This window comes from Pyxicephalus adspersus, chromosome Z, assembly GCF_032062135.1.
Source record: "Pyxicephalus adspersus chromosome Z, UCB_Pads_2.0, whole genome shotgun sequence".
Lineage (NCBI taxonomy): Eukaryota > Metazoa > Chordata > Amphibia > Anura > Pyxicephalidae > Pyxicephalus > Pyxicephalus adspersus.
The window spans coordinates 59,182,076-59,204,867 of record NC_092871.1 but is presented as its reverse complement, the minus strand read 5'-3'; the positions used below and the strand labels follow the sequence as shown (position 1 = coordinate 59,204,867).

The 22,792-nt window shown below is 39.4% G+C and overlaps 1 protein-coding gene and 2 long non-coding RNA genes across 4 annotated transcripts in view; 1 reads left to right on the top strand and 2 right to left on the bottom strand.

The window, feature by feature from the left end:
* The window catches only part of LOC140343731 (uncharacterized), a 554,400-nt gene that overhangs the window by 80,803 nt on the left and 450,805 nt on the right, over nucleotides 1-22,792 (top strand). The gene's annotated exons all lie outside the window — the stretch shown is intronic.
* On the bottom strand, nucleotides 3-5,290 carry LOC140343727 (uncharacterized). The gene is made up of 2 exons (XR_011923403.1): nucleotides 5,079-5,290; nucleotides 3-2,130 (listed from the first exon to the last, which is right to left on the bottom strand). It is a non-coding gene; the product is annotated as an uncharacterized lncRNA (long non-coding RNA).
* Nucleotides 13,547-22,792, bottom strand: part of COL27A1 (collagen type XXVII alpha 1 chain) — a 273,626-nt gene continuing 264,380 nt past the window's right edge. The window contains exons 55-56 of one of the 2 annotated variants that reach the window (XM_072430586.1): nucleotides 15,174-15,200; nucleotides 13,547-13,899 (exon numbers count right to left, since the gene is read on the bottom strand). In XM_072430586.1, the coding sequence (XP_072286687.1) occupies nucleotides 13,759-13,899; nucleotides 15,174-15,200 (168 nt within the window). In that variant the 3' untranslated portion in view covers nucleotides 13,547-13,758. The remainder of the gene's footprint in view (nucleotides 13,900-15,173; nucleotides 15,201-22,792) is intronic. The other variant, XM_072430585.1, reaches the window with a different exon arrangement.

Sequence of the window (22,792 nt, the reverse complement as noted above, 5' to 3'; positions counted from 1 at the left end):
TCTCATTCTGAAATATTTATTTTTTTGTTTTATTTAAACAAAATGAATGTGAATAGAGATTCCAACACCCTGAAACAGAATAATGACAAGGGGCAGAGGGAAGGTCTGGGAGGCAAAGGAAGAAATAGGAAGAATGGGGGTGTGCAGTGACACAACATATAGTGGAGCAGATGAATAAAAGAAAAAGCCCCAAAGTCACATGTTGAGGTATTTGTAAGATACTTGCCTTCTTAAAATGTGTAGGTGGAATACGACAAAAAGAAATGAAAATAAAGCATAAAACAAAACAGACGTTCATCAGAAAAAAAATACTTAATATATCTTTCTAAACATAGAACATGGTATTCTCAGTACAGTACAGCCTAGATTACAATATAATATAGAACACAACAGATAACATAATTCTTTTTAGCTCCAAATTTACACATAGAAATTAAAATCCCTACAGAATTTACTCCAAAGCCAGCTGGGTTTAAAAAGCAACATTATTTCTCTTTTAACAAAGCGAAGAGATGGGCGATGGACATAGGAAAGAAAATTTGGAGAGGGGATTGGGATGAATTTATATTACATTTTTTCCCATTTATGGTGGGAAAAAGCAGGCAAGCAGCAAAATGCACAGGTGACAGCAGCGATCCGCCCGAAAAAAGAAAAACAAAAAAAACATACTGCTCTGAAAAGCAATTTATACAACCAAGCAGTGAAAAAATGAAAATCTACAAAGATATCTATGAATAAAAATTACTTTGGTACAAATTTTACCAGTACGCAAGCCTACAAAAATATTCAAATAAAATATATAAACAAGATTAATTTAAATTAATTTTTTTCTTAATTTATCCTCTATTTTATTTATTTTTTTTTACCCCTTCAAGCCTGAGTCTCTTTTGCAACAGGGTTTGATTACCAGGATTAAAAGGCAATGACAATAGTGCTTTTTTTATGCTTTTTTAGTGCTTTTTGCCAATCAGAAATAGTATCATTTTAATGGTTAAGTTTTTTTTAATTGTGTTGGAAAGTTGAGCTATCCATGAAGCACAGTCCACAAAATGGTTTGTATTCCTAGTGTTTTTTTATTACTATATATATATATATATATATATATTATATGATGGTAAACATTTGCAATGCTAGTCTCTCTAGAAAAGACTTCTTCCTGTAATATAGCATATGTCAAGAGATCAGACAGTTCCTATGTAAGTTCTCAAGAAAATGTCTTTCAGGTGTGAAGGGGGCTTTACACAAGGAAGAAGCCACATCTTCCTCCTAATAATAATAAAAAAACAATATGATATTATTAAGCTGGGTGTCCCCCCACAAACAGGTGGAAAGTCATCAGCACCTTCAGAAACTTTAAATAGCTTCAAAAAAAGCTTCAATGCACCAGAGATTTTCACAGTGTGGTGGGGAAAAGGGATAGCACCAGTCGCCTTTGTATCACTTGCTGAGAGAGAGAGAGAGAGAGAGAGAGAGAGGTGTGTGTGTGTGTGTGTTAGAGGGATACTACTCTTAATCTCATTAAATAATATATTACTTTAACATTTAATTTTTAATATTGCACTTCACAATGCTTTCTGCCTAGGTTACCCAAAATTCTTGTCTGTTACCAGCTCACCGGCAGAAAGGGAGGATAATGACATACTTGTGACCAGTGGACCTCATTATCTTTTCTTTATTTCTTTGGCTAACACACTTTGCCTGTGGGTGTTAGCCAATATGGAGAATGATCATTCTCTTTCCTGTCCCTAAAGATTTCCTTGATTTGGGGTTGGGGCATGATGGAAACCCCAAAGTCTCAAATGTTCCTTTGTGGCGCAGTGGATCAGGGTTCAGGATAACATGATAAGCTCAAACATTTAATATTACTATTATTACTAAGTAATTCGGCAGCCTTCATCCATTTTGGATAACAGATAATTTAAGGTTTAAGATTGTTGGTTCAGAGGTCAGGTGGATGTAGACTAATGAGCCATGAGTAATAGCTCACATGAAGCAGACACTCCCCACTTCTAAGTGAAGGTTTTTCTCGGGTTTGGATGGAGGGAGGTTTAACACATCAACAATTGGTAACTGAGTTGGGTCTTGTGTCCGAAAAGTGAAGATGGTTTGATGCCAGCGTCCATCTTGAAACTGTAAAGAAAAAATATTTTGGTTTGAATTAGTATAATGATGGTGCTCATTTTTAAAGATTAAAGCAAAGTTTTAACCTAGCAACCACATAGGTGTTATTCCTCATTTTTCAACCATACCAAGAACATTATCATCCTGATGCACTAGACAATTTCTTCAAGACAAGATCTGTGCACTTTTATAATTATTATTATTAAAAAGGATTTATATAGCCCCAACATATTAAACAGCATTGTATATTAAATAGGGGTTGTAAATGACAGGTAGATATAGAGGGGGGGGGACCCTGCCCAAGAGAGAGCAGTGTCACTGACACCAATAGAGCGCATGATTTGGAATAGAAGGGGGGGGGGGATCAACAGTGTCAAAAGCAGAAGAAAGATCTAGGAGAAGGGGGAGGGAAAAGTTGCCTTGAGACTTAGCTCTGTGGAGGTTGTTGGCCACTTTAGTAAGAGCTGTTTTGGTGGAATGGGCAGCTCAAAAAACCAGACTGGGTAGGGTCAAGGAGAGAGTTGGAGTTCAGATAGTCTGTGAGTCTTTTATAAACAAGGGGCTCAAGAAGTTTGGAAATTTCGGAGAAGAGAGATAGGACAGTAGTTAAAAGGTAGGGAAGGGGTCTAGTGAGGGTTTCTTCAGGATAGGGAGAATTATAGCATGTATGAAAGTGCAGGGGTAGATACCAGTAGAATAGAAAAGGTTTAATAGTTAAGTTAGTGTTGGGGCCAGGGTGGAGGAATGAGCACAGAGTAGATCAGAGGGATTTGGGTCAAGCGAACAGATAGTAGATGGAGACGATGCAAGCAACTTCATCCAGGGTAACAGGGCTAAGGGAGGTTAGAGATTATTTACCGATGGAAATGGTTGGAGTAGCATTGTGAGCTAATTTTATCAGCCATTCCTGGTTCTTGTGAGATAAACCTTAACAAGAAGCTGTCAAGTTAAAAATGTCAAACTAATCATACATGGTATGAAAAAAATGTAATTTTAGAATCTCATTTGTTTTATTAGCTGTGCCATCTGGGAGTATACATCTCACTATGAGTCCTGTGACATTGGAATATATTGTTGTATAATATGCATGCTATGTGCACAGAAATATGAAGGCTGTTACTTTTAATTTTTAAAGATATTTAAAATACAAGGCCATCATCCTGATTTATGTCTTAGTTACTCAAGTACTAATCTCGAACAAGCATACATCCAATAAAGTAATGAAGCCCTGACTGAAATGTTTGTTTTTCTCAATGACACACCAAGCACTAAACAATGTTAACAATGACAGATATAGAATCGGCACCTCTAAAACCAACTATATTTTAATAGTAAAAAGTTACCTAAAGACAGCAGGCTGCAGATTTACTAACTGCTGTGACAAGTGTATGGGAATGTGCCTGCAGGAAAATTCATCTATGGGGGTCTCACAGTTCTAGGTGATAAGGAAAACAACATCCAATTTTGAGTAAAAAGTGTTTTATAGGAAAAAGTTAGAAATAGTTGGGTAGAGAGAAAAATGCAAAAAAGAGTTACATGCTTGGAGACCCTCATCATGTATAAAAGAACTACCGTATTTTTCACCCTATAAGACGCTCCGGAATATAAGACGCACCCAATTTTAAAGGAGTAAAATCTAGAAAAAAAAGATTCTGAAAGATTATTCCCCTTCTGATCACTCATGTGCCATTCAAATTCCCTTTCTGATCACTCTATGCCTTTCAAATTCCCTTTCTGATCACTCTGTCATTCAAATTCCCCTTCTGATCACTCTGTGCTTTTTTTCCACTGTACGGCAGTTAGGACAGGGAACAGCAGGTGGCGCTGCGCCGGCTTCTTTCGCTCTGCTTTACAGACAGGAGAAGACACGTGCTGCTGCCAGAGAGAAGAGGAGACAGACGCTGCTGCAGCCAGAGACACACGCAGGATCGGGTATCGGGTGAGTATAATATTTTAGTTATTTTATCACACCTTTGTAGTATAGGACGCACTAACTTTTCCCCCCCCAGTTTTGGGGAAGAAAAAGTGTGACTTATACTGCAAAAAATACGGTAACATGATAGCTTTATTAAAGGCTTATTTGAGCGTGTCATCCAGAAGCTCCCAAACAAACAAATAGTATATATTAAGCAATTCACTTAGGAAATGGCTCAAACTGTACATTATACATTACAAGGGATCAAAATAGACACTAGTTCAGGTTATCTTGGAACAACTTATCAATTGACTGTCCTTCAAAGTCCCAAAATGCCTTACCAAGAAGACCAAACTATTCCCATGGTCAACAACAAGACGTTCCAAGGACCCAGAGAAAAACAATGACAATAACAATAACAATAACATTTTCTAATACAACTCATTCTAGCAAATGAACCTGTAATATATAAAGAACCTTAACATAGAATATAGAGAATATAGAATAGTAGAAAGTAGAAAACATATAATAATGTATTTCTATATCAAGGGCCTGTGCAAATATGGCACATGGAAAGGCTGGAAAAGTTTGGATGAAACAAAACCAATTACATTTTTATAAGGACAGATATTTGTCATCTAAAAATCTGCAGTGCTGAAGAAACGGAATTACCTTTTCTTAGCATATAGGCAGAGTGGATTGAAACTGTCCATTGTGATGATATTACACTATACTTAGGTGCAAAGCCCATCCTTAGAGGGACAAATATGTTTTTTAAAGACTAAATTACCAGTATCAAAAAAAAAACTTATGCCCCAACAACCCTCCAACACAGCACAAATTCTGGGCATAAAATGACAAATTTTAAGCAATTAAAACCAGTTTTTGATCACAAAAAGCAACAAATGGATAAATTATTCAACTTTTTACTAATGCCATTGATGACAGACTGACTTATTTGTTTTTATCAATTTCAAAAGCTGTCTATATTGTAACACTGACATTATTGTTCTATTAGGGTTGCAGCAACCTGCAATCTTACCCTGCAATTGTCCATCGTGACCTCTGGCTGAAACTGGCCTCCTGCCTCAAATATCTGTCCGTTCCAAGCCTTGAAGCGCAAAGGTTTAGGGGATGGTTTGTCTGAGGTGATTCCCCACACAGAGACATTAAAGCAGTGAAGAGTTATGTGCTGTACTGCTTCTGAACTCAGGAGCTGAAGAAAATTCATCTGAACCCGGCCAACATCGAAAACCAACTGTAGAAAGACACAACTGTTACACTGTGTACGTAATGTGTAAATATGGTATGAGCATTACAAAAATTGCAGATGGCTCACATTGCAAGATTACAGATATCAGATGATGTGTGGCTAGTGAAGAATATTATTTTCTGCCTCAACACCTTTTGGTTATATTCAGTTTTAAAAATGCTGGATACTTAATACTGTAGCATATCCAGCTAGTTGTGCACTGAGTGACTGGTCTCCTAATACATATATATATATATATATATATATATATATATATTTTTTTTTTTTTTATAAGAAGTTTTTATTATATTTTTGACAAAACAAAACATTACAACTTCATTAGCATGTTTCAATCATGTAGAATACAATTCCTGAGTTGTTGCGTAGCAAATTTCAGTGCCCATATACATACATCAAAGTAATCAGCATAGATTTCTGGAAACATGCCATAAAACAAAGAAATAAGAAAATAATAAAATAACAATCAAAATGGAAAAAAAAATACCATAGGAAAATCCAGGAACCAAAACTGGAACTGGAGGCCCAAAGTATGTTGTGAATGTTCATTAAACCAAGCACATTTCAAAGCAAAGTTGAATACAATAATAGGCATCAATAAAGAGTCTGAACACCCTACTGAGCATGTCACTAGTAATCAACCAAGTGAAGTATTTAAACCGGTCATAGATAAGTGACCTTTTACTCTGATCAATGGCTCTTTCTATGTATTTTTGCCACACTCGAAAGAAGTGAGTGATATGTCCATCATCCGCTCTTTCTGCTTCAAATAATTCCTTGTCAAAGACCATTTTAACATCATTAGTCCTGTTGTCATGGAGGGTGCCACTGTATTAAACCATTCCTTTAATATCACCCTCCTTACTGCCAGTAAACAAATGGTAATCCAACCCCTGTGCGGCGCCGGTATGAATGCCTCTACATCATGTTCTCAGGAACCAAATAGACACAATATAGGGTCTTTGGGGAGGGATAGATCAGTTGTATACTTTGTGTCAGAAAGTGGCCTGTTGAAGACATTTTGGTAATAGGAATAAATGTTAAATATGGATGGTGGTTGCAGAAGAAACAGCCTATCAAAACTGTCCCTCTGCATCAGATTGCTTTGCATACAGGGTTGTACCCAGGATTTAAAGTGGGACACCGCCTGCACTGGCAGAACATATTTGGTCTGGATAGCCTGTGCAGTCAAAATTTGCCCCGTATCCATATTCACTAAATCTCTCCAGTGATTCAGCGCCTTCTTTAACTATTTTTTGTAGCAGTGGAGGGTAATTTAACTGGTAGAGGAAGGACGGGATTTTTTCGATTTTCATACCAAGATAAATGATACATGATTTGGCCATAGAAAACAATATATTGGCAGACCAACCATTTGGATAGCGGGACATATCATGCTGAACTGGTGAAACAGCTCCTGAAATAGTATGGGATATCTATATCAGGCTTTCATCGGCAAAGTATGTCGCCCTGACTTCCGGTTTCCCCACCTGAACTCCATGCTATTCTGTTGTATTCGCAATCATATTGGCCAGAGGTTCCAGCACCAGGTTGAAGAGTAGGGGTGACAGAGGGCACCCCTGCCTCGTACCCTTTTATATGTCAAAGGCGTTTGAGAGAAAGCCCAGCGTATGCACACGGGCTTTAGGAAAGGACTACATACTTTGGATCAATCTAAGGTATTCTCCAACAAAACCCGCCTTCCGCATAACTTTAAATAACCACTGTATGCTGATATTATCGAATGCCTTTTCAGCATTGATTCCTAAAATTGCCATGTTGTTGTCCACTTGCAATTTAGCTACTTCCAGAACTGCCAACACCTTTCTTATATTAGACACTGCAGCTCGTCCCCTCACAAATCCCACCTGTGCGGGAGCTATAAGACTAGGTAAAATGGAGGACAATCCCTCTGCCATATTCTTCGATAAAATTTTGTTTTGCATCAATGTTTATTAGAGAGATAGGCCTAAAGGATTCTGGAAGGATAGGATTCCTGCCCTGTTTGGTTAAGACATGGCAAGACTTGATATAAGCCTCTTTCCCCGTCGGTAATTAGATGCCCGATTTCCACATGTGGTTATAAAGGTTGCATAGAACAGGGGCCCACTCATCCTTCAACATCTTGTAAAACTCTGGAGTATGCATTCAGACCTGGTGCTTTCCCATTCACAAAGTTGGTTATAGTAGACTGTACCTCCAACAAAGGTATTGGTGCATTAAGCAGTTCAATTTGTAATTTTGATAACACCGGCAAGGTTAAGTTGCTCAAAAAATCGTCCACCTTACCCTCATCTATCGGAGTTTCCCTATAAAGGTTGTTATAGAAAGTAGCAAAAGTGTGAGTAGTATCAGAAGAGTTTATTTTATCTCTTACAGTTGGAAAGTCAGATTGGCTGCAGGAGTTTGAAGAGTTGCAATATGGATCGTTTTTTAAGAAGGAGGAACTAAATTTGCTAACATTTTCCCCGATTTCTTACCGTAATGGTGGAATTTACCATCTACGATTTTTCGTTGGAAGCACTCATATTTCTCTCTCCAAGTATCAAAATTTCGTTTTGAATCCTGCCATTGCTGACGATAAAGGGGAGTGGAATTATTATTTAGTAGTTGCTGAGCTTCCCGTAACTTTTTATGAGCTACAATGTAGTTTTCGTTTTTTTTCCTTTTAGAAACATAAGCCATAATTTTGCCCCCTATATATGATTTGTTCGCTTCCCAGAACAATATTGGGTCATCAGCATGTTCTGAATTATTTTTTTTAAATTCTTCCCATGGCGAAAAATTGGGTCGTCGGAGAGTTGGGTGCGTATAAATTTCAAATGGAGAGCTGTTTACCAGCAAACTCTAATAATTATTTTGCTATTCTCCCTTCTTGATCAGAGGAGCTTGACAAAGTCTTACATAAAAGATGCTTATTTAAGAGAATCAGAACTCCTGCTTTCCTCCCGACAGCTGGTGAGCCATAAACTTCCCCTACCCATAGTTTTGTCATCCTATGGAAATCTGAGTCTGCTAGGTGCATTTCTTGTAGTAAAGCAACACCTGTTCACAATTTCCTAAGATGCCTTGGAATTGCCATTCTTTTATTTGGGGATCTCAGCCCCTTAACGTTTAACAAGATTACTTTCATTAATTAAGCTCACTGTTACAATGACTATCTTTACAGTAGTTATATCTCTTTGAGATGTTAGTGGAGCTACGATTGATTCCTCAATTATTAGGAACCAACACTTGAAGTGTTGTAGACAGCTCGATAAGGCTGTTTGCTTCCATTGTGCTTCAAAAAAATAAATGGGCCAGATCACATAAAGATCCAACAAACATACAAAACTGTAAACCTATAACAATATTATCTGTGTGTCACAGAAAAACAGACAATAACAAATTTGAGGACTTCCTTTTTTCCTCACAGAAGTGTCAATTCTCAATGTCATCTTTCTACATGTATTTGAGGCTCGCACCTTGGTGAGCACTAACCCCAGAATAGCCCTTTGGGCCAAGCTGTGGAGCTATATAAACAGAATTATTAGGCCAAAAACCTCACTGGTTTGATTGCCTAATGATTGCTGAGTTATCAGCCATCCAATATCTACTAACTGTAAACCGTGGATCCTAATGAATGGCCTAATCTAACTTCATGACTAACTAAAAGAGTTTTTAATAATCTGTATCCACATATCATATCATAGAATCATAAACAAGATATCTCACATATCCAAGGAACTGCTGAGGTCAACAGGGGTTCGAACTTTATTCTGCTAATGTAGTTGTGCCTTGTGTTGGGATTTCTTCTTTTCCTTATCTTTGGTGGAATTCTGCTGTTTCTGGTTTTTGGCTTCGGTTTGCATCCGCTGTTGCTTGTGCACCGGTTCTGTAGAATAATGGTGTGTTTGCGTCAGGGTCGCTTCCTCATTGTGATCGTCTGGGCATTTGCCTGATTGCACTTGTGTTAAATTCTGGAGATATTTTGTTGCATCTTCCACCGAAATAAAAGAGTGACTTTGACCCTGGGTATCTCTGACATAAAGAATAGCCGGATAGGCCAGTGTAAAGCTGATTTTATGATGGAACAATTCTGTACATACTGCACTGAAAGTTTTGTGTTTGTGTGCCACTTCCATCGAGTAATCAGCAAATATTAGTAAAGAATTACCATCCATAATCAATTTTCTCTTTGCTCTGTATTTTTGAAAGACCAATGTGTGCTTGGTATAGTCTAGGTATTTCACAATCACAGGTCTGGCTCCTCTGCCTCCATTATGGATGGGGCCTAACCTGTGCGCCCATTCCAATTTGCAGGCTTGTGGGATGTCTAATAAATACAGAATACCATTTGCACAGACTTCAGTCTATTGGGCTGGCTTAATACTTTCCAGAATCCCTTTAATCCGGAAATTATTGGCCTGGCTTTATTGTCTAGATCATCTAGCTGTGATAGGATAGTGGTCTGCATGTTTTCCAATGTAACTATCCGTGCGCTTGCTGCTGTCTGCTCATCCTCTAATGCTGACACCCTGGCTTCAGCAGCAGTTATACAAGTAGATTGCGTTTTCATTTCCTGCTTTAAAGATTGTATGCCTTTCTCTATAGCCACATCTATCGTTTCTTGCAGGGCAGGTTTAAGTATGGCTGCTACCGCCTCTGCAACTTTAGTGCAGTCTGGTGGGTTGTTAGATGCCTGTTCAATAAGAGTATGCGGCTGTTGAGTACTCACATTTGCTGTATCTTTTCCAGCGGCCATCTTGGCTTCTTTCCCCTTCTTACTATCCTGCTTGGTCCCGTGGCTTGTTGACTTATTAGAAGGAGTTTTCCTCAGAAACTTATCAATGTAGTCAGGTTGCGCTAACAACAGGGTGAGTTATAACGGGTAAAATCCGTTGAATGATTAAATGAATATCAGCAGGGTACGCGGGTCCCTCCATTCTTAGTTGGTTCCCATGAGGCTCCAGAACCGGAAGTTCTTTGTATACATATATTATTCCCATCACCATATTTTATATTTGTAATGGGTTGCTCTTCTGAAATGCTCTGTTTGCACAAAAATGTGTACTGCGAAAGAACAACTTTGATGGCTTGTTCCACAGAACTTGTTCCTGAAGGCAAGGTTTTTGGCTATATGTTCAATGGCAAGCTGAAGTCTTGTTCTAATGTTCAAAGGTAGCAAAGGATTTTTCCTGGTATACATCCTACATAGTGCATTCTGATTAGACTACAATTGTAAATTGCAGACTAACAGCAAGCTTTAGCTGTAAATCCTGTGATATAATTTGGGGGTACTTAAAGATTTTATTAGCATCACACTGTCAGCTCTTGGCCCAAATTTGCTAAACTGGCAAATCAAAATTAATTTGAAATTTATGGTACTTGTTGATTTCTAGTTGTTAGTTATTATCTTCTTTCTGAGGACCCTAGAAAGCTCAATAGCAAACATAAGAAAAAAAGCCTTAATATCTTACATTTAAAAAAGAAGGGTTCTAAAAGCATACTTCTATAGGAGTTTCTAATTATTATTAACTAAGCTAACATTAACCCTCCTAGTGGTAATCCCAAGTGTGACTCGGGGTGGGAAATCTTTGCAAAAAGCGGTAACCCCGAGTCACACTCGGGGTAACTTTGGGGGTCCCCCTTACCTTAGCCCCGCACTCCAGCGGCGATCCCGCTGTGATGCCAGGGCGCCTCCCTGTCAGGGGTGTAGCCGGGCGGGAGATGTGATCACCAATAGTAAATTCCAGGGGTGATACCAGCGGCGATCTCCCGCTGGCATCACCCCAGGAATCTACTGCAGCTGCTCGCATCACCCGGAGATCAGCCTCTGGGTGATGCGAGCAGGGGAGTGAGCAGGGCAGGGACATCCCCACCGCATCACCTGGCAAGATGTGTGAAATCTTCTGGGTGATGCGATGGATTGTGGGGGCGGGAAATTTAAAAGCAGATTACTATGTAATCTGCTTTTAAATTTTTTTTTACAGTAAAATACACAGAAAAACATAAAAGTATAAAAATACATTTTAGTGCACCAAGCATCATTGCCCAGTGCCCTGATTTACATTTTGCCCACTAATAGCCCTGACCTTGATCTGACCTTTTGAGGACTTATAAATCACTTCCTGAATGTATCATTTCATCACTTTGTCTTTGACCTTGATTGTTCCTGACTGATTGCTGGAGACCACAGTGCATCCAAAAGGCATCTCGCCGGCGCAAGCGCTGTTTCAGAGGATTTTGAACGCAGTAATAGCGATTTGGAGTCCCTAGTGGAATCGAGAGACAGTGATTCACCAGGAAATTTTTCATAGGACAGCGAAAGTGAACTGAGTGACGATTCTGAACCTGAGGTCAGTGCTGTGCACACATGGGGCCCTATTGACCTTGATGCGGACCAGGCAGCACCGCCAAGATTTCCATTTACCGGCGCACCTGGGATGAAAATTGAGGCTGAATGCGACGACCCCCTGGCATACCTGAAGTTGTTTTTGACCGATGAAGTTATCGAAAAAATTGTTTCGGAGACAAACAGGTAAGCTGCTTTTGTGTTTGCTAACTTTTTAACATTTTTTGCTAAATTTTTAATATGCAAATGTGTCCTGCTCTGTTTGCTAACTTTTTGAAATTTTTTGCCAATTTTTTTTTATGCCAATATGTATGCTGCTCTGTGTTTGCTAACTTTTTGAAAATTTTTGCTTATTTTTTTTTTTTGTCAACATGTGTGCTGCTCTGTGCTAACTTTTTACATTTTTTTTTTATGCCAACATTTATGCTACTCTGTGTTTGCTAACATATTACTTGCAACCTTCACACTATAAAAGAAAATATCCTAAAATACATTTTTTATTTTGTTTTATGCAGGTACTCTGGACAACAACAAGGTGCTCCACACCTGAGGTTTGCATGAAGCAGAAAGTGGGAACCTGTGACCAAGGATGACATTTGGCTGTTTTTGGGCTTGGTGATCCTGCAGGGAGTTGTGGGCAAACCCGTGCAGAAGTGGTACTGGTCCAAGAACAAAATGATTGCCACTCCATTCTTTGGCACAGTCATGCCAGAATACAACTTTTCCCTCATCATGAAGTACCTGCACTTCCCAAACAATGAAGAATTTGATGAGGCTACCCATCTTGCAGCAAAACTCAAGAAAATTTGGGAAGTGTCTCAGATGATTCTACAAAATTTCCAGCAAACCTATGTGCCAGAAAGATATGTCAGCAGTGACGAAAGTCTAATGGCTTACAAGGGGAGGCTCAGCTGGGTGCAGTACATTGCGTCAAAGAGGGCACGATTTGGCGTGAAGACCTATATGCTGTGTGAATCATCATCTGGCTACATCTGGAATACAGTACTGTTCACTGGAAAAGGGACACAGTTCAACCCCAGATACAGCCATTATGGATTGGCAACATCTTCAGTGCTATCCCTCATTGAGCCATTGCTAGGTCAGGGCTATTGTGTCTTAACTGACAATTTCTACACCTCTCCTGAGCTTTATGAGTACCTTCTGCAACAGAGAACAGATGCCTATGGAACCGTTAGGGATAACCGGCGCAACCTGCCAGCACTGTTTGCAAAAGGGAAGCTGAAGACAGGAGAAATTGTTGCCTGGCTGAAAGGAAAGATGATGGCCCTGAGATGGCGTGACAAGAAAGATGTCTGCCTGATAAGTACTGTCCATGATGCCTCCACTGTTCTGGTACACACAAAACATGGGAAAGAAGTGATGAAGCCACAGGTGGTGATTGACTACAACAACATTATGGGAGGTGTCGACAGAGCTGACCAAGCCATACCATTCTACCCAGCGATAAGGAAAAAGCAAAGGAAGTACTACAAGAAGATTTTCAGGTATCTTATTGAGCAGTGCCTATGAAATGCCTACGTTCTGTACAAAAAAAATAGTCAGAGTCCTGTGAATCATTCAGACTTCATTTTGCAAGTTTCCGAATCCATAGTCAAGAACCACCAAACATCATCAGTGGCTATGAATAGACCTGGACGTCGTGCTTCCACCGTTCAAACCAGAACGCCTGACCGGTCGTCACTTCGTTGAATACATCCCACCAACCCAGAAGAAGGCGGCACCTACAAGGATGTGCGTGGTTTGCTGCTCAAAGTTAAAAGCAGATTACTCAGTAATCTGCTTTTAAATTCCCTGCCCGGCCACTCCCCCTGACGGACCGGCGCCCCAGCATCACAGCGGGACCATCCGATCGCCGCTGGAGCGCAGGGTAAAGGTAAGGGGGGCTCCTAAAGTTACCCCGAGTGTGACTCAGGATTACAGCTTTTTGCATGTAAAAGCCACCCCGAGTCACACTCGGGATTACCGCTAGGGGGGTTAAATTACAATATTAGTAATAAAGTAATAGTAAGGCCAAACAGAATAATAAACCTTTTGCAGGCAAAACAGTCCAACATATGCATTGTAACTGAACATTGAGCTGTTTACGAGAAATTCCACCTAAATTACAGGCCAGTGATGGGCTTGTGTCATTGTAAACCCATGACCACTAAGGTACATAAGAGTAATAATGGAATATGCACATACCAGCCCATTGGAGTCCATAAGGGCTTGGTAATTTTCACTAATTTCATCTGTCTTCTAAAAAAGAAAAACATTTCGAAACATTAGGTTAATTTAAAGTTTATATTGTGACCATACCCAATTGAAGCCCATACCCAATTGTAAAGGGGTAGTTCAACCAGGAGCATAGAGTAGTTGTGGGAGGAAATTGTGAAGGACATGGAATGTAGAACACAAAATTGGGGCGGTTGGTAGCTTTTCCAGAAAATGTGTTCTGTTCTTTTAGGGAGGGATTGCAAAAGTCTGTCTAAAGGGGCACTACACCCCAATCCCTTCCCCCTTCTACCCATAGCAAAAGTTCTCCGTCCCAGGGTATATCTTAGTTAACCCATTGAATGCTAACAGCAACATACTCAAATACTAAAATATAAAAAAAATGTACTGTTTAGAGTTTAATTGAGGATGAACAATACATGCAAACCTTAGTTAAGTCTTTTAACAATTGATATGCTTCAAAAAAGACCCATCATGAGGTTTGCATTTTGATCAAAATTTACAAGTTTACCAACCACATTAGGGCTTGCCGTTTGTGCTAAGGGTCCGATTTATTAAAGCTCTCCAAAGCTGGAGAGAATAGTTTCAGGAGTGAGCTGGTGATCCAGAAAATCTGGAATGGATTTCTTAAAAGTAATCTTCTATTGCTCAGGCTATGCTGAGCAATCCTGGGTTTTCTATCCTGGGCCAGATCCATTCCAGGTTTGGTGGATCACTCTGATCACTGCTGAAAGTGTATTCTCTTCAGCCTTTGAGAGCTTTAATAAGTCAGGCCCTAAGGCTACGTACACTCTTGCAATGGCTCCCAGCCGATATCGGATGAGAATCTGGCGTGTGTACAGTGCCCGTCATCCATCGTCCGAACGACCATCCTGGCGGATTCACTGACGATGGACATTGAACGACCTTAATGCAAGTGAAGGGGGAGAGCGCGCAGTGGGGTGCTGCGCCGTCGTTCTCCCCCTCCCCTCTCCATAGAGCAGAATGGTGCTGTATGTACAGCACTCGTTCATGCATTGTGTAGTAGTTTGTCATTGGAAAGGATCATGAAAGATTCTTTCCATCAACAATTATTGCACGTGTGTATGCAGCCTTACACTAACACTTCACAAAGCACAATAAAAATGAATGTAAAATGAAGTAAAAAACAGTCAGTTATCTATTTGTAGCAATACTTTACAAATTTTCGCTAAAATACTTACTAATACCTAAATAAATTAATACTAAAATTCATGTAAAATAAAATCCATTTCATTGTTGTAGCAGGAACAAAAAGAGCTTCAATTCAGGTGACTTACAAATGCTTCCAAAAACACTGGTGGTCCCTACAAGAGAAAACAGGATAAATATGATTAGGAATTAAATAGGAAAGGCCATCTTCACATAAGTACTTAAAGTGGAAGTGAATCTAATCTTACTTGTGCCTTTTCCCAAGAAATAAAAACCCACTTTCTTTCCACCCCGATTCCTATAAAATGTTTATGTTGAATTTGATATACCTTTTGTTATCTTGAATCAATCAATTTTGTATTTTTTGTTATCTAGCAAAAATTCAGATACCTACAGTCTACAGCTATGCCACTGATCAGAATTAAAGATCAAAGACTCATCCAGTTCTGCCTAGGGGGCGTGGTTTGAATATGGCGCTGGAAGACTGAGTAAACAGACCCTCCACCCCAGCACTGCAAACAGCCCGGTCAGCATGCAGCTCAGCCTGCATACATCCTAGCCGCATACAGCCCAGCCTGCACACAGCATAGCCTGAACTCCTTTCTCTATGAGCAAGGAATATGGTTCGGAAGCAAAGCAGGAAGGAGCCTAAGAAAAATCTTGCGGTGGGCACAAGCGTTTATACTTAAGAAAATGCTTAAATATTGTTTCTATGATGTTTGGGCAGCCCAGGTGTTGATTGTAAATTTGCCAATTTTTATAGGGGTAACGTCTTGGCACAATGCTCAATCATGATCTCCCTAGTTGAACTGTTAGGGGCACATAGGGGTCCTTATTGGACAAATGAAGGTTTTAGGATAAGGGAACAACATGAATTTAATATGGGAACCTGTTCTTTAACCACCTGGGCGTTACACTGATGTCTAGATTTCTGTACCAAAAGGGGTACACCTGTTGTAGACCTGTAACTTTCTGTAACAGAAATATGTTCAAACAGGGTTCTAGTAGATAACGTGAATATAAAAAATGTTTGAAACACACAATCACGTAAAAAAAAAAAAAAATACTTTTAATAAAATTAAATAAAAGACAAAAAAATCAGCCTAAACAAGAATACATAAATAAATGAAAAATACTGAAAATGCGATAATTCGGTATACTGTATAGTAATATATTTTAGGGACGCGTACGCGAACGCCGGGTGTTCTAGCTCTTTTCAAACTTCAATGCAAAAAGTGTAAAATTTTTTTGCATGGAAATTTATTTTAGATTGTAGGCTATAATTCACAGAATTACTCAAAAATTACTTATAATTCACCGAATTACCGCATAACTCACCGAAATATGTCAAAATTTTATAAATTTAATAATTTTTTTTTATAAAACAAAAAAAAAATCTTTAAAAAAAGTAAAAAAAAATTGTGTATAATGTAATGTACCTGTACAGTAGCTTATAAAATATATATATATAATACAATTATATATATTTTATATAAGGATTTCTTTGTATTGGACTCAATAAAGCATTTTTGTATTGAGTTCAATGCAAAGGATTTTGAATTTCCTGCCCCGCCTCCTGCCCGCACCGACGCATGCAGCGACGTCCATCAATCGAGGGAAATGGCTGCAGTATTTAGGGAATATTGTCAAGATATTTATCAGGTGAGGAAAAAGGAGTACCCTGAAACAGAGGCTACTAGGAAAGAGAAGATAATAATGTATACTAAAAAGGAATTTAACTAAAATAACAATAACAAAATAATTGCTTGATTTAGAAAGTGACATTAATGAGAATGTGAATTGAGGGCAGCCATTAATTTAACTCCCACTGGTAAGACGCCGGGACCTGATGGCTTCTCGCTGAAATATTATCAACAATAACAAAACATTACAAACAATACAAAGATATACTTCTCTCCATCTATTTTGATATAATATTGAACTATCAAGGAAGGGGGTTTTGTGTGAAGATACCATTTTATTACTCAATGTAGATGTGAAATTATTGGCAAAGGTATTAGTCATGAGAATCCAGGCTCCTATTCCCCTATTAGTTCATCAAGATCAGTCGGGATTTGTCCCAGGGAGAGAAGCAAGAGATAATTCTATAAGTGTTTTTTCTAATTTGCATTATGTGCAGAGCTGCAGCCAGCCCATGCTTTTTCTCTCTACGGTTGCAGAGAAAGCATTTGACTGGGTGGACTGGCTGTATCTATCTTTGACTTTGAAACATATAGGCCTTGGACCTAAAATGTATAAGTGGATAATGGCTTTGTACACTTGCCCTACTGTATGTAAATGGCATATTGTCGGTAACCTTTAAATTATATAATGGGACCAGACAAGGTTGCCCATTGTCGCTATTACTTTTTGTTATATCCCTGGAACCTTTCTTGAATACAATAAGTCAGAATAATAGTATACAGGGTGTTAAGATAGGTAAAACGGAGCACAAATTAGCTGCATATGCTGATGATATTATGTTTGTTATTCAGAAACCTGACATAACTCTTCCTAATTTACTGTAAGATTTCTCTGAATTTGGTTATTTGACTTAGTTTAGGATTAATTTAACCAAATCAGAGATTCCTAATGTGAATATATTAAGATCAAAAGAACAAAAAATGAAAAATAATTTCCCATTTTCTTGGCGTCAGAAATCATTAACATATTTGGGCATTGTGATTACATCTGCGCTGGCGAGTCTATATGGGATGAACTACCTGCCTTTGTTAAATTCAATTAAAGTAGATACCCAGCGATGGAAACATCGGTTATCTAGGATAGGGAGATTTAACATTGTAAAAATGAATATTTGACCTAGGGTACTAATATACTTTCAAATGTTACCTATGCAGTTATCCCCAGCATTTTGTAAATGTTTAAATAGATTAGTATCAACATTTACATGGTATCCATATAGAGCCAGGATCTCTTTGAAAACACTTTTTTGCCCTAAAATTGACTTCCAAATTTTAAAAAATACTATAATGCCTCTCTTTTAAATAGAGCCCTTAATTGGAAGTACGATGCACTATCTAAGGGGTGGGTGGCGCTAGAGATGGAGCCTTGTTCAGCTAATCTAAATAAGGTTATTTGGGTTCCAAAACAATACAGAGCGTTAGGAAAGGATACATCGACCCCTACTCTAACCACAATGACATGATGGGATGTTTTACATAGACAACGCGGGTGGTTATATAATTCACCTTTACTTCCAATTACTGAACACCAATATTTTATATCAGGACTTCAAAAAGATTTTTTGGGACAGTCAGCGGATAGGGACTTGTTGTTGCATCAGGTTTTTTCAGCTGATTCAGTGCCCCTTTTGTCACAGCTAGTTTCTTTAGATAAATATAGACAGATACACCAGTAGCAGTATAAACAACTCTGCCACTTTGTGAGGTCACTTCCACACCCTCTACATTCTGAGAGAGCTCTTACTCCATTAGAAGCTATGATTAGGGGAGAGAACAGACCGCCCCAAATTCTATCAAAATTATACAAATTTTTAATCAGCTATGCCAGCCCAGAATTCACGGATTAAATAGGGAAATTGGAGAATAATTTTAATAGTCTACTCTCGGATGCTCAGAACAGGATCCTGAGCATGACCTATAAAATGTCAATATGTGCAAGGGTACAGGAAGGGAATTTCAAGTTATTATCTAGATGGTATTATGTACCTGTAGTTCTACATCAGGTGTCCTCGAAGGAATCTCCATTATGTTGGAGAGGATGTGGGATGAAAGGTACATTTTCACATGTGTGGTGGTCCTGTCCAATTGTAGAGAGTTACTGGGGAAAAGTGCTCCATTTGATTGAGATAATAACAGGGTGTAAAGTGGAGGCTACACACTAGAATATATTCTTTTATTGTTTTCAAATGCAGTCGAGTAGTAATGAACGTTCTTTGTTGTCCTTCCTTCTTTTTTTGTTACAATCCTTTTTATTGAGTATTAATAACATAACAGAACTCGTACAGAAAATAACACATATACAAACATAGAGCCTCTCGGCCCTCAATTATAAAATCACATTATACAACATGTGGCATTTTACAATAACATAACAATATTGAAAGTAAGATGGGATCCTCCACATGAGAAAACCAGAAAAAAAGGGAGGCAGAGAATAACATAGAGGGGAACATCCCATAACTTAACGTTTTATATTGCCTGAGTTAGAAACCCAATCAAATATTAGGAAATCAATAGCTGTAATACCCTTCGGGAACTTTCAAACCGCTCTCTAACCCCGCTCCGGTGATAACCGGGAATGCCAGCATTGATTCCCAACCAAAAACTAAGGCCAAACAGTTAGCCCAGGGACAAACAAGGGGTAGGGCGAGGGGCGGGGGGGGGAATATCCGACTGGCCTTTCACATAAACAAGTCCATAGTACATTATAACCCATTCCTAACAAAATTTACAACTCTCTAACACTCTGCCAGGTTTTTTTGCCACATTGATTTAAATTGAGGCGATTCCTTGAACTAGTCCCAAGCCTTGAATTTTTTCCATTTCCACCAACCAATCTCTCATGGTGGGTGCCAGGGGTTGTTTCCATTTTCGGGGTATAATTGTTGCCGCTGTGAGAAAATGGCGAAGCACATCCTTCTTACACGCCTTAAGGGACCCAGGAAGAATGTACAGCTAGGACATTTGAGGAGTGAGCTTTAAATTAGAACCTGTCACATTATTATAGATGTCTGCTATTTGATCCCATAATCTACGAATATCCGGGCATTCCCACCAAATATGTAACATTGTACCCCGGTGGGAGTCACATCTCCAGCACCTATCAGAGATCGAGGAAGAGATACGAAGAATATCCGTGGGACATAAATACCATCTAGAAATAATTTTATATTTGGTCTCTTGGGCCTTACAAGGAAGAGCCATTTTATGAGTCAGCACAAACGCCTTTTCCCACTCCAGTGGGGAGATAACTACCCCCAATTCTTTCTCCCAATATCTCGTATAGGTGGGAGCCTTGTTAGCAGATATTCAGATTAATATCTCGTATAACATGATAACATGGGTTGGCCAATTTTCAGAACGTAGTAATAATTCGAATGCCGTTAAGCTCCTTTGTGTGGGATAGGAAGCCAAAAACTGAGCCACAAAAGAGGATAATTGGAAGTGTAAAAACCATGTGTTCAGCATCTGCTGCACCCTGGCGTCCAAGGAGAAGAGGGGCGGAACCCTTCCATTCTGTAATACACTACATATCTGCCTATGGTCCTCAGCCGTCCAGGATAAAAAATGTTCTGCATTCATTGCGGGAACAAACGAGGGATTATCGAACAGGGGGGTCATCGGCCCTATTTTAGAGGACACATGGCCCCCCCTGGCCAGGGCGTCCCACTTCCTTAAAAGATCAAGTGTGACCTTTGGGAGCGAGCGGAGTGCGTGGAGCCTAGACCTGTCTATCCACAATAAGGAGGGAAGATCAACAGGAGATAAAATATACTCCAACACGACCCAGCTCTTCCGGTCCTTGTTATGAAACCAGTCTACCACTCGGGTCAACAGTCACTCTGTAGTTGCATCTGATATCAGGGACTCCCGCCCCGCCCAATGTTTTAGGTCTAGTGAGATACCTAAGAGCTATTCTGGGACGCTTCGAGGTCCACAAAAACTTTCTGCATAACTGCTGTATTTTGCCTAAAAAGGCCTGCGATAGATAAATCGGAATTGTCTGGAAGACATATAGTAGTTTAGGTAAGACATCCATTTTAAGAGCATTGATCCTAGCGAACCAAGATAGAGGTAGTAAACTATACCTCCCTAACTCCACCTTTAATTTATCCAGCACTGGTTCGTAATTATAGCTAAATAATTTATCTGGGTCTGCCGTTATAAAGACCCCTAGGTATTTGAGCTTCTCGGTACAAAGCCTAAACTGCGTATGGGTCTTAATGTATTGAATCTGGGAAGGTAAAAGTGATATATTTAGTATCTCAGATTTGTCAAAATTCACTTTAAAATGGCTCAACATCCCAAATTTTCCAAACACCTCTAAGATCGCCGGTATAGAAGTCTGTGGAGACGATAAGTACTGTCATGTTACACATGCACGGTTTGCTTTTCATTATGTGCGTCCCTTCTCTCTTTCCCTAGCTTCTGCTCAGTCTCTTGTCTCCTCCCCTCTTCTTCATTCTGTCATCTACTCTCATCTCAGTTGCATGCTCCTGTTAGCTGCTCACAGCATGATTTTTTGACCTATCCATCTGTTCATCGGTGTATGATTTGCACAGTTTGGAATAAACTTCTTCAAGATCTACAAGGTGTCCTTTGGATTGAGTCACTGTCAGCCAATTCACCTAAGACTGCAGTTATAGCCGTCTCATCACAACTGTAAATTATCGAGATCACACTGTAGGGTTTAGTCTGAAGAGGCAGAACAGTCAAGAAATCAGTGAAGGGATCTTACAAGATCTGCCAAATATTTTTCAGAGATCCTTGCTAGCTCTGCATGTATAGTGAGATGTATATGGACACTGGAATATAGAAGAATATGTGTACAAGCCTGTATACTTCAGCCAGCAAGTAAACCTCAGCATAAGCTTCATCAGATTTCTGCACAGATTATTGAAGAAACTATTCATGCAACTGTATTATTAGCAGCTCCTATAGACTATCTGTACTGTCAATGCATTCTGTCTGCAAATCAATCTAAACTCTGTATTCAATCCAAACTAAGTCTGCAGCAACTCTTTCTGAACTTCTCTCTCCTTCTCCCACTGGTTGCCTGGGCAACCCTCTCCCCTCTGCCAGAAGATTGATACATTTCTATGCAAACAGTGCCTTGTGCTTTAACCCTCTGCTTGTTATCACAATGCACCAGCAAGGCAATGTACAAGCTGAGGAACCTGAACTTCCTACAGATCAGCAGTCAGATCCTCAAAGCCACATAAAACAAAAACGTTCAGTAAAACCAACCTGAAAAGTCCAAGAGAACTATGAGGCTGACAGGGAAGAACTGCAGCAGAACATCAGACACTTATGGTCTAACACTATTGAATGTATGTCAGCTCTGTCTCAACCAACTCATAAGGTATTGCACCTAGAGGGCGCTGTTAAGCAATTGAATGCTGCCTATGAGAATTACCAAAGACTGTCTGCTAAATATGCTGATCTCTTAAAGCGGTAACACAACGCAGCCTTGGATTGCTATGGGATGTTAAACAAGACACGTTCACATTTCAAACATCAGCTTGCGACAAGCCCTTCACAAAAAGAGGAGTTCTGTCTACTGTGAACAGTATCTACGACCCCTTGGGATTCATTGCACCATTTACTATACAGGGTAAGATATTACTCAGACAACTCACTACAGGAAGCACTGATTGGGATACCCCTTTGCCCAAGGTAAAACTGAAATCTCACAGATTTGAGCGGTTTTCTAAGTGGTTTTCGGTTGTACGAGCGACTGCACGTCTTATTCACATTGTTCAACATCTTGCTAATGCATTCTGAAGCCGTTGGAAGATGGAGTGCCTTTGCAACCTCGAAAGTCGCAGAAAATGGCAAGTAAGCAAACCCAACCTGAAAGTTGGAGACATCGTTCTCCTCAAAGATAAGGACGCTCATCGTAACAATTGGCCCATCGGTCTTATCACAAAGACTATTCCAAGTAACGATGGCAAGGTACGGAAAGCAGAAGTCAAATTAATAAAAGAAGGTTCTGCTAGATACTACTTCAGACCCATAAACGAGCTAGTACTACTCCTGCCTAA